We start from the raw sequence: 14,200 nt of genomic DNA, 5'->3' as shown, positions 1-14,200 counted from the left end.
ATGGTGTAGAATTTGCATAACAAACAAAATGAAGAAGTTCAGTGATGTCAGACATCATTATAGCATCAAACGTTTTTGTTCTGTGGTTTCATAGAACAGACTGTTCTAAGAGATCTCGCTCTTGCTTACACATCTGACACAGGAACTTCCTGAGTTCTTGGCCTTTTCACCAAATATTTAGACCGAGTTATCTACGTTAACCCGGTTATATTAGGTAGTTTATGGTTTTGCTGGTATTACAGGAAGTTCAAGGGAGAGGCAAAAGCACAAACACGGTTCATCTGTGAATGAATTCTGAGAACTGAGAATTAGCAACCACTTCAAGTCCCAAAACAAAAGAGACTTGGACGAAACTGACGCAGCTGATTAAAGAAAAGTAATAAAGTTTCTTTAAAGTTACCTGCAGACAAGTAACTAAACCCAAATATGTGAGAATATTCGAGGCTTTATTTTAATAAAAGCTTGGTTCTTTGCAGACAAGCTCGGCCCTGTTTGGTTCAGTATTTATAACTCGGTCAGCTGACCTTGCACTTGGACTGTTCCATCTCACGGGGAGACTTGTTTGTACGACAAAAACACTCCCGTTACAGCTGTAATAACTTTTTAAACTGACAGTTGTCTCACAAATCTTTCCCACCCGGGAAATCTGAGCGCCTCCTCTCACTAATTCTGGATGAAACCGCTTTTTTGGTGTTGGGCAGCTCGGCACATCGAACAACACCCCTGCGCTGCGCGCGCGATGGTACGGTCCCATGTTGAAATTCCCAGAATTGAGCAGCCTGGTTTCTTAGAACTGGATTCTCAGAACTGGTGATGCTCAGAGTTTCGAGGAAACTTTTACAAGGTGACTTTCCCCCCTTCCTTCCCTCCTTCCTTCCTTCCTTCCTTTCCTTCCTTCCTTCCTCGCTGTTCGGCGTTAGTGCAGATGTGCGGTGGGGTCGGCAGCAGCGGCTCTGCGGCGCCGTGACTTTGACGGTTTTGACGGTGTTTGGTGGAAACATGAGCGTCTGGCCGGCAGTGATTCCGCTGACAGCCGCTCCGCCGGGCTGCAGACGGAAGCTCAGGCCGAGCGACCAGAGTTCAAACATCTGCTGTGATAACTTAACATGTGGCCTTGACGCCTGATATTAGCTGAAGCCTTTACTGCCACGTATCTACTTGTGGTTCTGGTTTGTTTTGAGGACTTTGCTCCTTCTGGCTTATTTGTCAAGTTCGAGCGCGCGCGCGATCATGCTCCGCCGCGCGCCTCGGGACCGGTCGGTCCGGTTTCGTTAGCGCGCGTCCTGTTGTATGAGTTCATTCTATCAAACTTTATTTGGACTTTTGTGTGTGTTTGAGTTCCACAGCAGTCGAACTCCTCGGAGTTCCGGCTCGCCTGTGGCGTAACTCGCGCAGAACAGCCCGCGTGCGCTCAACCCAGCTGCTACAGAATCGCCTCGCCTGATTGGCTTGGCGGTGGGGGGGTGGGTTGAGGGGGGGGGGGGGGGGCGTTAGCGACATACGCGGGTCCCAAGTTTTTTTTTGGGGGGGGGGAACAGGAAACCTCTGTGTTCTGGGGAGTTAATCTGAGCGCGCAGGACGGAATGTGCCCAGAGAGCGCGCGCGCGCGCTGCTCCGTGCGCACTTAAATCAGAACTGCTGAACACAAAGTTGGTTCGGTCCCAGTCATGGTCGATCAAATACATTCTCTTTCCTTAAACGTGTTTTCCTTGCCTAAAATAAACCAAGTCGCTTTTATAAACGGTTATAAAGAAAGGGGGGGGGGGGGGGGGGGGTCGGTTCGTTTCATAAACCCGCCTGTGTTCCGTTTTAGTGCCGCCACCTTCTGTTACAACGCCGTCATTACACGCTTGCTCTGTTCTAAGAGATGAGAACCACAACATCACAGATGTCATTCCTGTTGAGCTGATATGATGCCGCTCTGCCTTAACATGAACGCTCTGCTCTGTCTGCGCAGACGGCGACAGTATGGCCCTGACTGCAGACGGCTGCATTCAGTTCACGCGCCACGCAGGCGACGTCCTGCTCAACTTCAACCGTCTGCGCAGCAGGAACATGCTGACAGACGTGACCGTGCAGGTGGATGGACAGGACTTTCACGCACACAAGACCATCCTGGTGGCCTGCAGGTGCGTCCTCGCCAAACTCAGCCGCGCGCCTTTTCCCCTGAGCCGTTTGTAACCTGTCGCTCCCTTTGTCCTCAGTGGATTCTTCTATTCGGTGTTCATGCATCCCGAGAACGCAAACCTCAGTGCCATCAGCTTGGACCCCAAGGTCGACCCCGAATGCTTTTCGCTCCTGCTGGACTTCATGTACACCTCCTGCCTGAACCTCAACGACAGCCTGGTGCTGGCCACCCTGAACACAGCCGTCTACCTTCAGATGGAGCACGTAGCTGACACCTGCCACAGGTTCATCAAGTCCAGGTGAAGAAAATCAGCATTTCAAACTGTTTTATTATTATTATTATTATTATTATCGTTCTACTGAAAACGGAGGAACGTGACCTCTGAACTTGTCTCCACAGACATCAGAGTCTGAACATGCAGCTGGATGGAGAAGGAAGCGTCTCCATGAGCCTGCCAGAGGAAATACCAGCTGCAAGACAGACGAAAGAACAAGACGCAGACTCGAGAGCCAAGTCCCCCTCCAGCACGTCCTCTCTGCAGGACGGCAGGGCTTACATCCCCACCGTTTTCAGGGGGATCAACACCTCTAGCTCCTATCACGTCTATGGAGATTCCTACATTCCTGCTGGAAAGTTCAGTGATTCTCATGAGATCGGACCCCAGAACCCCGAGTTCAGCACCGTCCTGGACCGCTCCGCTCTGCCCCACTGCGCCTTCTCCTCTGCTGTCATCAAGCCAGCCCTCGGCCACGGCAGCACCCAAGCCCCCACTGCTGCCATGGAGGAAGACGGCCCCCAGCATCCTCCTGCCAGCTACCTCAGACTGTCCAGCAGCTACAACAGAGGGGTCATTTGCAGTCCTCAGAGTCCCCTAAGATCTGACTGCCAGCCAAACTCCCCAACCGAATCGAGCAGCAGCATAAGTGCCAGCATGAGCCAGAACCAGGCTCAACACTGCCCCAAGGAGGCCAAGGCCCGCAACTGGAAGAAGTACAAGTTCATTGTTCTGAACCAAACCACAGATGGGAGCGACAAGGAGGCTCAGGGCAGCAGCACGGATGTGAGGGTGGAGTCGCCCGCCCACAGCCCCTCCAGGAGTGGTGCGGCAGGTGGACCTGGTGAGCACATGGAAGAGGGCGCCACTGAGCAGCGAGACGATTCAGGCTCGTCTCAGAGCATCCGCAGCTGCAGGAGCAACAGCTGCAGCAGCATCAGGTAATGCTGCGCAGACAGAGAAGGCTGTAACCAGAGCAAAGAGGAAGGACACTAACCAGACTCCTCCCCCCACAGGTCCTCAACCTACGGCTGTGACAGTCCTCGCAGCGTGGAGGGCAGTCGGCTGTCCCCCGACTCCTACAGCAGGGAGGACAACGCCAAGCCGCACTCGGCTTATTCCCCGTCCAGCTGTGGTTAGTGAGCTGAACCTGCAGCCGTCTCCAGCTGCAAACGTGCGTGAAGCTAATATTTCCCTTTTGCCTGCAGACAATGATTACTTTTCCAGCGGCTGTGACTCCAAATTTGCAGAGGAGGAGCACCTGAAGGAGCACATGCTTCAGGCCCACAGCGACAAGCCCTACAGGTGCGACTGCTGCCAGGCCGCTTTCCGCTACAAGGGCAACCTGGCCAGCCACAAGACCGTTCACACAGGTACGTCGGCGCCTGCAGAGCCGTCGGGTCGCAGAGCCCGTAGAGTCACGTCTCTAACTCGCCGCTCCCCTTTCAGGTGCCAAACCGTACCACTGCAACATCTGTGGCGCTCAGTTCAACAGACCGGCCAACCTGAAGACGCACACCCGCATCCACTCAGGAGAGAAGCCGTACAAGTGTGAGACATGCGGCTCCAGGTTTGTGCAGGTGAGAGCAAATGCCCGCCGTGACGGATGAAGCCGACGCCCATCCAGTCACCGCTGGTGTCTGATTAGCTGCCTTTTCTGCGCCGTTCCTCCAGGTGGCGCACCTTCGTGCCCATGTGCTGATCCACACTGGGGAGAAGCCGTACCCGTGTGAGATCTGCGGCACGCATTTCCGCCACCTTCAGACGCTCAAGAGCCACATGCGGATCCACACGGGGGAGAAGCCATACCATGTAAGGCTCCGCCCCCTTTACCTGATGAAAGCAGACTCTCTGTGCTCTGAGCATCAGCGTTGACTTTAACCCACGGCTTTTTTCTTCTCTCCAGTGTGAAAAATGTGACCTGCACTTCAGACACAAAAGCCAGCTGCGGCTGCATCTGCGGCAGAAGCACGGCGCCGTCACCAACACGAAGGCGCCGTACCGTCGGCCCTCCAGCAACGCGGCGGCCATCGGCTCCTGCTGAGTCTTCGGCTCTGCTCCCCAACAATTCCTTCCTTTATTTAATCAGTTTTGGAAGAAAAGAAGAGACTCTGATAGCAGAAATTGTTAATATATGTTTGCCTTTCTGAGCTTGTAAATGGTGCACAGTTCCTCCCTAATGTGGCGTCTGGATGTGAAGCAGCAGAATGTAGACCTGGACGACAGTTTAGATTCCTGCTTTGTAAAGTGAGAAGAGCTGAGCGGTGAGAAATACTGTTACAGTTTGGCTTTTGGTTTTCGGTACAGCAGATAAAGATAATATATTTTCAGACGGCGGTCTGCTCTCACACATGCATGACCTGCACTTTCCCAGCAAACCGCAGCTTCACTCTCATAAGGGCTTCTGAGTCACTGCTCTGTTAAAAGTACTGATGTGAAGCTTCAGATTCTTTTCTATCATGTTGATATTTTGCACATACTTCTAATGTCGTCCTAGTTCTAAGTATTTCCACTATTGAAGTTCTCATTGAGTTCCATTCCCAGCACTTGCTCGGTTTGTTTTCATCTGGTACTGTTCTCGTCGTGCTGTTTGAGTTTCTCCTCTGGGAATCCTGCTTTTATTTTGAAACTCGTGCTCTCAGCATGCAGTCAGTAGCAGTGATGGTGCCTTACGTTCTCCGAGCTGAGAATGACTGCAGGGGTCCTCTGCCTCTGCGGCGCGTGCGAGCGTCTTGGGCGGTGCACGCGCTCATGCGTGCGGTACTTCAGACTGCAGCTCGGTCTATAGAATGAAGCTCTTCAGATGCAAACACCAGGCCTAAAGCTAAAACACTCAGGAATGTTCAGTCACATGTAAGCAAATGTCTTTTGTAACAGTAGATTGTATATATTTGAAATATATTTATATATATATAAATATCAAGAAAATAAAGCGTATTGTGGTAAAAAAAAGTGTCATGATGCTCATGTTTGAGTTCAGATGGACAAAGAAAAGCTCCAGTGTGAAAGCTGTAAAGCAGCAGCAAAAAAAACAAAACGTCCACGGTAAAACCAGAAGAGTTCAGAGGTCATTTCTGGACCTACAGGATTCAGTTTTCATATGCCAGGTCAACTCTTACAGAGCCGTTTGGGTCGATTTCTCACAGACGAGTAGAAAGATGGCCTGAAAACATTTGTGCTTATATTTTGATTTTGATTTGAAATGGTTTATTTCAAGCAATCAAAGAAAGAATAATGCACAAAACAACACCATCAGCAGTTTCACATTCATACAAAGACGTATCAAACTTAGGATAATTGGACATGTTAATAAAGATTGCTTAAAAGGGAGTGGAAAGGAAGTGAACTTCTATACCCCTGTTTTACCGTAACCATTTTATTACATGATTTATCATCTGGTTCTTAACTTTTTATCAGATATCTATGTATGAAGTATCAATAAATCACATGACAATGATGAAATACTTAATTATATAAAATAGACAAGTTATTGCTAATAATTTGATTTTTTTTTTGCATAAATATAATGCAAAGAGAAAATGGCTTTTTCTCCAAAATATTAAATAGTTTATAACTTTTAACAAAGGTTCCTATGACGCTTTCAAAATAAAAGACACCCTGTGTCACATCATTTTAAGGCATGTAGTGTAGTGGAACATCAACAGGAGTTTAAAAAATATACAGTTTATTTTCCCATTTGTGGCGCATCTCTGCCAGAACTTTATAAATCTAACAAACCAAAATGAAATCAGAGCTAATTCAGTGACTCACCGTGTTTTCTGTACCATAACTCACACTTCAAATACCCTCCTTTCCCCACTTTGCTTTAATATGAAGGCTGCTGTCTTTTCCACATCCCAAAATGCTATTTTGGAGATTATTACTGGTAGTTAGTGATATAAACATTTCCAAAAATCCGAGTTTGTTTAAGTTGGCATTTAGATCTTGCTAAAAGTTCTGCTCAACCGTTCTGCGTTAAAGTCCCACTATCTGTCACTCACTTAGGTGTGCGAAAGTTGTTCTCCGCATTTGACTCATCCCCTGGGGGAGCGGTAGGCTGCAGAGACAGCCGCGTTCGGGAACCATTTTGGATGATTTAACCCCCCAATCCAACCCCTCAATGCTGACTTTCATGCAGGGAGGCATTGGGTCCCATTTTTAACCCTTGTGCTATCCTAGGCACTTTAACATTGGGAGTTGGGTCATCTAGACCCACTAGACAGTGCTCTGAACCTTTTTTCTTCAATGATTTGTGATCTTCACTGGTGTCCATGGATTACATGAAATCTTTCCACCTTTATCCACCTTTGTCATGGTAGGGAGAACACGGCAATGTAAGGGGGGGGGGGGGGGGTCATCTAAGATAGCACAAAGGTTAAAGTCTTTGGTATGACTCGGCCAGGGTTTGAACCCACGACCTTCCAGTTACAGGGCGAGTTACTGAGCTGGTTAGTACAGCGTAGATTGAGAACTAAGAATTAAGCGCCCCCTTCTGGACAAAGGATTAACAGTCTGTCCACCTCTGACATCTGCATCGGATGCACAGCATTTTAGTATTTTGGGAGTATGTTCCAGGCCACACATCTGAATTACTTCCTTCCATGCAGCCATCATTACACGGGAAACAGGTTCATCCATCAAATCTATCTTAGTCTGCGATTTGATGTCCGCCAGTCGAGCTCTGACTGCTCCTCCCTTCACAGTTGACACCTACCTCCACCCCTCCACTTGGTTTACTGAAGTTTTTTTTTTAACTTTACTAACTTACTTTTACTTAATTAAAAAATGTAATTTTTCTTTAATCAGGGAGCCACAACGGTGGGGTCAAAGGGCCTCAGGTTGCAGAGCCCTGTCAGTAACAGTAAATGGGATCCGGTGATGGTGATGAATGGTACTGCTTCACCAGGATGGAAAGCGGAACAGCAAAGTTTTGAGGACCCAATGGCATTCCCTGAAGTCACACATTGACTGACGTAACTGAAACACATGGAATAGTTGGAGTTAAGCATTATTCTTCCTTTGTGTTTCAGGGAAGTCTTCAAGTAAATGCTCATTTCATCGTGTTTTCAAGGACAGAAGTAGAAAAAGAGATGCACGAATCAGGATGGGTGGAAAGGACTTTTCTGATGTGGGATTAAGCAGATGCATAGCTAAAACATATGAAGAGATCATCAAAAAGTCAATGCATACATTCTTGCTTTGGTTTTTTTTTTGTTTTGTTTTTTGCAGCAGCATCCGTGTGATTGACAGCTGTGTAAATTAGAGGCTGGATAAATGGGTCTTTCTATGACTTTATTTATTAAAGCAAGAGTTTTTATGCACCATGTTGAGACCGTGAAGAGTTGAACATCAGACGTGAAGCCCAAACATCCACACGGGTTCAGCTGCTTTGGTTTTCTACAGTAAATCCAGACAGAATCATCCGTTTCTCTCTGCAAAGGATGGATTTTTATCTATTGACACCCACACATGTAAATGCCACTTTTGAACCCCCCCTAGTGTTTATTCTATAATGTTCTTAAGGCGTCTAAAAGTAAACTTATTTTTTATTTTCATGGCAGAAATGGAGACACACAAAACAAACCTGATAGAAAATCCGAACTTTACCGGTTTTCTCTTTAATACTCAGATGCATTCAGGATTTCTTTAGCTGAATTATTTAAATAATTCTTACAGAAACGTTTTTTAAACAGAAAAATAAATAGTCTAATAGACCATTGGGGATAGTGTTGGCAGTCTTAAAAACACTTTTTGTTTGCATTAACGTTGCTTGTGGTTAAAAACGTCTTTGACCTTCAGTTGACCTCTTTGTTTTTGGCTGTAATGCCAGAACAAAAGACCTTTCCGGCTCATGTCTGTCTTTCAGTTTGAACTCGTGTTTAGTTCAGGTTCCTAATGAAGCAGAAAACGTCAGTGTGTGTTTAACATTTATTGTGTTTCTATGGCAGATTGTCATGTTGGTTCAAATCAGAAAAGAGAAATGAAATGAGCATGATGTGAACTTGACAGTTTTATGCAGATTTTAAACAAGCTTGCACTTGATCCAAATGTACATTTTTTAAATCTGAAGATCATAAATACTCCAAGGGTTTGGTCAGCCAGTTTCACATGTATCACTGCAGCACGGCTGTGGAGGTCTTCATTTGACGGGACTGCGTTGGTGTCCGTTCAGGTCCACAAAGGTTTCTGTGCTCAGAGGACCGAGTCTGCCTCCATGACAGCACATGATCAGAGGGCGGAGCTCCACAGATCCTCCTCACAGACAGACGTCAAGCAGCGGCGGCCGCGCATTGCTCCTCATTTACAGCCGCACATGTCATTTACAAAAGACACTAATCAGAAGAAACCAAACAGAACATCCAGTAAGAATGGCCGCATAAATGCATAATTAAATGTAATAAAAAGAAAAGTAAAACATAAGCGATGCTTCCAGACGGAGACACTCAACCCTCTTTGTCTAGGATGGCTTTGACCTCAGCAAACACCTGGAGGAGAAGAACAGGTGGACGTTCAGTCAGCAAGCACAGACTTCAGTAAAACAGACAGATGGTCGGTCTGCTGTGAACACCGCCACCAGCTGCCTGCCGGGTTTGGCTGTTTAGAGGACGGCTCGGGGTTCTGAGGGAAAGCAGCTGTTCCCGGGAACATTCCCGCGTCGTTTTCTGTTGGATGACTGCATAAGCCGACCACGTCACATGACTACCGTAACCATGACGTTCCTGCAGAATCTCTGAGCAACAGCAGGGGGTATTCCAGAAAGCAGGTTATGCTAGCTCCCACAGTAAGTTTGAGGCTAAGGAAGTTGATAACCTCAACTTTCGGTTCCAGAAATGGAGGTATGTTTCAGGATATGTCAAGTTGCCATAGCAACTCATGCTCTGAACATAACCTGGTCTGGAGCAGGTTTAGTTGAAGGTTAGTTTGTTTTCAGAGAGGTGAAGCAGCATGGCGTGTCCATTTGAAGATGATTTAGTGGATGAAGAAGCTCAGTAATACTTTTTCCACCATGAGAGGGTGATAAGACCACATATGGATGTTGGAAAAATAAACTTTTTTACTTTGATCTAACTTAATTATTTGCTTCAGTTAAGATAAACCATTTTTTGTTAAGTCAGTTTAAAAATAACACGGAGTTTTCAGACATTTATTTTTACTTTCATTTAAATTAATTCAATTAAGTAGGTGTAACTTTGGTGCTGCTGTTAGATCGGCACCGCAAGGAATTGTGGGATACCATTCCCTTTGCATGTCTGGACGGATTTTGGTTTAAGTGTGGGTTTTTGACCAAATGTGTTTAGTTGTTTTACTGTGTTTTGCCATGTTTTGCTGAGTTATTTTGTCCTACTGTGGTTATGTCTCTGCACCATGAGTGAGAGTGAAGGAGAGGATGATGAGTTTATATAGCACCACTACAATGTAATATTGTAATAACAAGGACGGAAAATTGTTTAATGAATTTGTCCACAATGTGCATTTTTTTCCCGTCCATTTTATTGTTATAAAAATGATCATATCTGCCGGCTCATACTTAGACATATGAGAGATCAAGACATATAATTAATTAAGATGGAAAAAATATCAATTGAATTGGAGTAATATGACGTTTAGTTAAATAAATATGTAAATTTGAGTTGTATAAACAATTATTGAGTTTTATAGACGTGAGAAATTAGGTTGATTAAATTTAACTCAATTATTTGTTACCAATAGAAGTATTTCATTTAAGGTGGCAAAATTGGATAAGTTGCGTCACAAGGAAAATGGAAATAAGATCAGAAACTTGTGTGTTGACTTTGTTTGTTCTTACAAGCAGAAACTCTTTCTTTTGATGATGCAGCCGTGTCACTTTTTTGATGGACGTATAATCTTCATACGCCGTCATTCAAACCTCAGACTCTGTCTCACTGTAGTATAGCGCTTTCTTTTTTTTCACCACGCGTTTCCATGGTGACTCCAGAAATCTGCGATCCATTGAGAATGTCTGTATGTACTTGCTGTGCACGTGCATTAAACCAGGGTTACCAAGTCGAGCGTAATTACGCTAACTCATATCCGGTCTTTTGGAACCGACATATCCAGAGTAAGCAAGTTCAGGCGGATTTCAGCCAGAGTTCAGGCTTAAAGTCAGGCTAGTTTAAACATGCTTCCTGGAATATCCCCCAGGGCCGGATGCGGACGACAAACAAAGCGCAGAAAGAGGATGCTGGACAAACGCCTCCAGCTGAACGCGGGTGGTTCTGAACTGGAGCGCTGCTGGAAAACAAAACGGAAGAGGAAAACTTTTCCTCAAAAAGGGAACGATGGCAGCCACACGGTTTGTGCGGAGCAACAAACCTGTGCGACCCTGCTTCAAGACTCCGCCCTTCCTGAAGGTCAAACAGGTTTTCCTGAACGGTGTGTAGATGGAAAAGCTCTGATTACCGGGACAGCATTTTCCTCTCTGCACACCAAACATGGTTCAATTTTGGAAGAAATGACTGAATGAGTAAACATTTTTTTATTCCGGTTCCAGTGCTGCACGTCTTTTGCTCACGGCTGTGTCACCATCTTCATCTCTTTGTTAAAACATTTTAACTAAATCTGACACTTATTTGTATCGACACTGGTATTATACATGTTGGTGGTTAAACCCTAGATAAGGGGACGTCATGAGAGGCGGGACCACTAGGTGGGGCAGTAGCGAGAGTTCAGGACTGTATGGTTGTTTTCTGGTTGTCGAATTAAGCAGTCTACAGCACGTCCCGTCCCGGAGCTTTCTTTAAAAAGCAACAATACGACAGACACATATTTTAAACTTCTGTTTTTTTTGCTTGTCCTCACCTCGTCCACAGAACGAGACGCGTCCACCGTCCGCACCTTACCGAGCTTCTCGTACAGCTGGACGATCGGCCGCGTGGACTGAAGGTAGGTCTGGATTCTGCACACATGAGATGTTCTGCTGGTTGTGGCTCAAGGAAAACAAACGGGGTCAGACGGCTGCAGCCTGAAGGGCGGATGGGAACCCTCACCTCTTCTCCAGACTCTCCCTGTTGTCGTCTGTGCGCCCACTGCTCTTCCCTCTTTCTAAACACCTCTGGATGCAGACCTGTGCACAAACAGACGGCTCAGCTGGGAGCGGGACGGGAGCACAGTGCAGGTTCCCTCCGCTCCAGGACGCACCTGATTGTCACAGTCAAAGAAAAGCACAAACTTGACGTCCGCCTTTCCGTCCATGACCGTGTTCCAGCCTTGAAGGTTGTCCTCATTCCGGGGAAAACCGTCAATCAGGAAGCGGAACTTGTTCTCGTCCTTCTGCATGGTGTCTTCCATGGCCTACAAACACACATTTTAGAAAACAGGAGGAGGTCTTTTAGCCGAATGTGGAGTTGGTGGGGCTGTGAGAGGGAGCTGCTGCCAGCCGCTTCCTGACACCTGCAACACGCCAATCAACAGAGAAAACGAACAAAAACCGGAGCAGCAGAAGCCGCTTTCTTCCCCAAACGGATCAGACAGACAGAAACGACATCCTCGCACAACCGACGGCTGCTGCTTCAGGGATGAGCCCCCTCCAACAGCCAGGAGGTTTCCAATCTGGAGCAAAGATAAAGAGGTTTAATGGACTGAAACGTTTCTTAGCCAGAGTGGGACGGAAATGCACGGCTGAAGTCCTGCAGGGATTTTGAACAGACCATGACTTCATTCATGAATCAGGCTGACATCCATTTTCCCATACTCTGTCTAAAGCTACGTTCAGGCTTCTGTTTTTCTACCGTTTACAGCACTTGACCGCCACCAAAGTTCAACCGATTTGGCACGATTTGTATATAGAGCCCAAAAACGGACTTAATAATGAGTGTGAACGAGAGAGTTACGCGTTTGTGAGCGCTGACGCAGGCTTTTGATCGGAAGTGGTCGCTTGAACAAGCGCCGCTGAGCGCCTGTGAATGCAGAGTGACGCAGAGAAACAAGTCCAACAGGAATCAGGGGAACGGACCGCATTCTTTCTAATTCATCTGCCTGCTGAAAGCAGAATAGATTTCAAATGTCTACACTCTGCTGGATTTCCAGATAGGTCTAGAATTGGATAAACTAGAACAGGAAGACGAGGCTCCAGCTGTCAGACTAACCAACTGCCTACTTCATTTCAGGCAGCGCGCATGCTTCTGTCTTTTTACACTGATAGTGTAGTATTATTTAAGCAAAGTTCAGAAAAATGTCAGAATAAAGAAAAGGACAGCAGACACATCAATGCTGGGATAAAACTTTCTAGAACTGAACCTGTAGTTTCTACCACTGTTGACGAGAAAGGACCAGCTTCAGTTCTTGGCTGTTAAAATAAAATAAAACTATTTTGACTCCGAGTGGCTTAAAGCCTCAAAGAATCATTTTGGTTTGAGTTCTGGTCAAGTGGCGCCGTGCGTCACGCAAAGGCCCTCAGAAAGCCTGACAACATGAAGAGCTGCCTCAGGGCGATGAATGAGTGTGGTGACAAGGCCTCTTGACGTATAATAAGGTGTCTTTGCAGGATAGTAACATCCCCATCAGAAGAAACCTGTGGGATTCACCTGCAAAGGTGTCAGGGGTCTCACCTGCGACAGACCAGGCAGCTTACCTTCCTAAGTAGGTTGATGGTGATCTGCACCGGGACGATTTGGCCCTCTTTGATGTAGTTGTCGATGAGCTGGCCGAACTCGGAGCCCTCTCTGGCCCGCTCCTCCCTCAGCAGGTCCCCGGCCGACAGGTGAGTGTAGCTGTAGTTCTGAGAAACCAACAGGTGAGTCAGAGCACAGATGTGCCACCCTTCAGCACCCATCTTCCCTGACAGGAGCCGTTATCAGGTGAACCTCTGCACCTGAGGGAGGTCAGGCGAAGGTCCAAAGTCTGGCCCTGCTCATTTGTCCTCACAAAGTCGGAACATTTTCAGTTTTGGCGGCTGGAACCAAAGGCCGGGCGGTCCTGAACAAACACGTCTGACTGATCCTGTTCAGGAACCGGATCCTGTTTGCCTCCGTGCACGGTGGGTGTGCGCGCGCGTGCACGACAGGATCCGATCAGGAAGTGGAATACAGGAATCCTGCAGTTACACCGACGGAAGCCGGGTTCGGGTTCGGGACGGCAAACCGTCTGAGTCACATCCCGACAGACAGGCTAACAGCTAGCTCGCTAGCTAGCACCCACACTCAACGTAAGGACGACCGGAAATGAATGAAATGTATTCCTATTTGTTTACAAAAACTAATTATCAGGAGGAGATGAGTTCAGACTCTGACTCTCTAGACGCGGGTTTCATTCCGGTTTGTCGGACCGTGTCCTCAGTCACTCAGACTTTCCCTGCCTTACCTCCACGATCCTGGAGCACTGGGTCCCTTTCCCGGCACCGGGCCCGCCCAAAACGAACACGACCTGCGGCTTCATCCCCAGCGAGACCCGCTTCAACAAGCTCGGCACCTTCCGCGACACGTCAGCGACCCAGCGGCCGAACATAAACCAGCGCCGGTCGTTGGGCCAAGAGGCCGAAGTCACTTCCGCCTTCGGCAGCAGCGACCAATGGGATTCCAGGGTGGTGTGACGCAGGCCTGTAGCTCCGCCCCGCACCCTTGCTGTGTGTTTTTCAATGCAGAGGTCGGGTGACGCCCCTCCCCTGCCTCCACAGCATCAGCACCTCCGAACGGAAAGAGACCTGCTCCGGGAGGAGGATGTTCTCCGGCCCGCCATGCTCAGCAGCTCCGGGGGCCGCAGGCTGACGGAGACGCGGCGGACGAGGGAGGGCTGCTCTGCCGCTCCACTGCTTCCATTCAAGGCGAGCTATTCATGCGGGA

At 47.6% G+C, this 14,200-nt stretch overlaps 2 protein-coding genes across 2 annotated transcripts; one reads left to right on the top strand and one right to left on the bottom strand.

Annotated features, from left to right (window-relative positions):
- The first annotated feature begins 693 nt into the window (after positions 1–693).
- Positions 694–5,354, top strand: bcl6ab (BCL6A transcription repressor b). The gene is made up of 9 exons (XM_004078721.5): positions 694–844; positions 1,958–2,129; positions 2,205–2,426; positions 2,528–3,343; positions 3,419–3,537; positions 3,611–3,775; positions 3,852–3,982; positions 4,077–4,214; positions 4,309–5,354. The coding sequence occupies exons 1-9, from the start codon at positions 814–816 to the stop codon at positions 4,444–4,446; spliced, it is 1,932 nt and encodes a 643-aa protein (XP_004078769.1). The 5' UTR covers positions 694–813; the 3' UTR covers positions 4,447–5,354.
- Positions 5,355–8,316: 2,962 nt separating this feature from the next.
- Positions 8,317–13,865, bottom strand: cmpk (cytidylate kinase). Its single transcript, XM_011486104.4, has 7 exons — positions 13,722–13,865; positions 12,994–13,140; positions 11,562–11,714; positions 11,411–11,487; positions 11,223–11,319; positions 8,851–8,887; positions 8,317–8,734 (listed from the first exon to the last, which is right to left on the bottom strand). Exons 1-7 carry the CDS (start codon positions 13,863–13,865, stop codon positions 8,700–8,702), a joined length of 690 nt encoding a protein of 229 aa, XP_011484406.1. The 3' UTR covers positions 8,317–8,699.
- Between the last annotated feature and the right edge of the window lie 335 nt (positions 13,866–14,200).

The sequence above is a fragment of the Oryzias latipes genome, chromosome 17, assembly GCF_053564925.1.
Source record: "Oryzias latipes strain Hd-rR chromosome 17, Olatipes_Hd-rR_3.1".
Classification (NCBI taxonomy): Eukaryota; Metazoa; Chordata; class Actinopteri; order Beloniformes; family Adrianichthyidae; genus Oryzias; species Oryzias latipes.
The sequence above is the reverse complement of the archived record's forward strand: the minus strand, read 5'-3'. Positions and strand labels throughout refer to the sequence as shown.

Bases quoted from the DNA above. Each gene is read 5' to 3' on its own strand.
- bcl6ab (XM_004078721.5), top strand. From the start codon at position 814: ATGCTCAGAGTTTCGAGGAAACTTTTACAAG. The intron at 3,344-3,418 runs GTAATGCTGCGC...CTCCCCCCACAG, and splicing joins AACAGCTGCAGCAGCATCAG to GTCCTCAACCTACGGCTGTG. The intron at 3,776-3,851 runs GTACGTCGGCGC...CTCCCCTTTCAG, and splicing joins CCACAAGACCGTTCACACAG to GTGCCAAACCGTACCACTGC.
- cmpk (XM_011486104.4), bottom strand. From the start codon at position 13,865: ATGTTCGGCCGCTGGGTCGCTGACGTGTCGCGGAAGGTGCCGAGCTTG. The intron at 11,320-11,410 runs GTGAGGGTTCCC...TCATGTGTGCAG, and splicing joins AGGGAGAGTCTGGAGAAGAG to AATCCAGACCTACCTTCAGT. The intron at 8,735-8,850 runs GTTGAGTGTCTC...TCTTCTGATTAG, and splicing joins AGCCATCCTAGACAAAGAGG to TGTCTTTTGTAAATGACATG.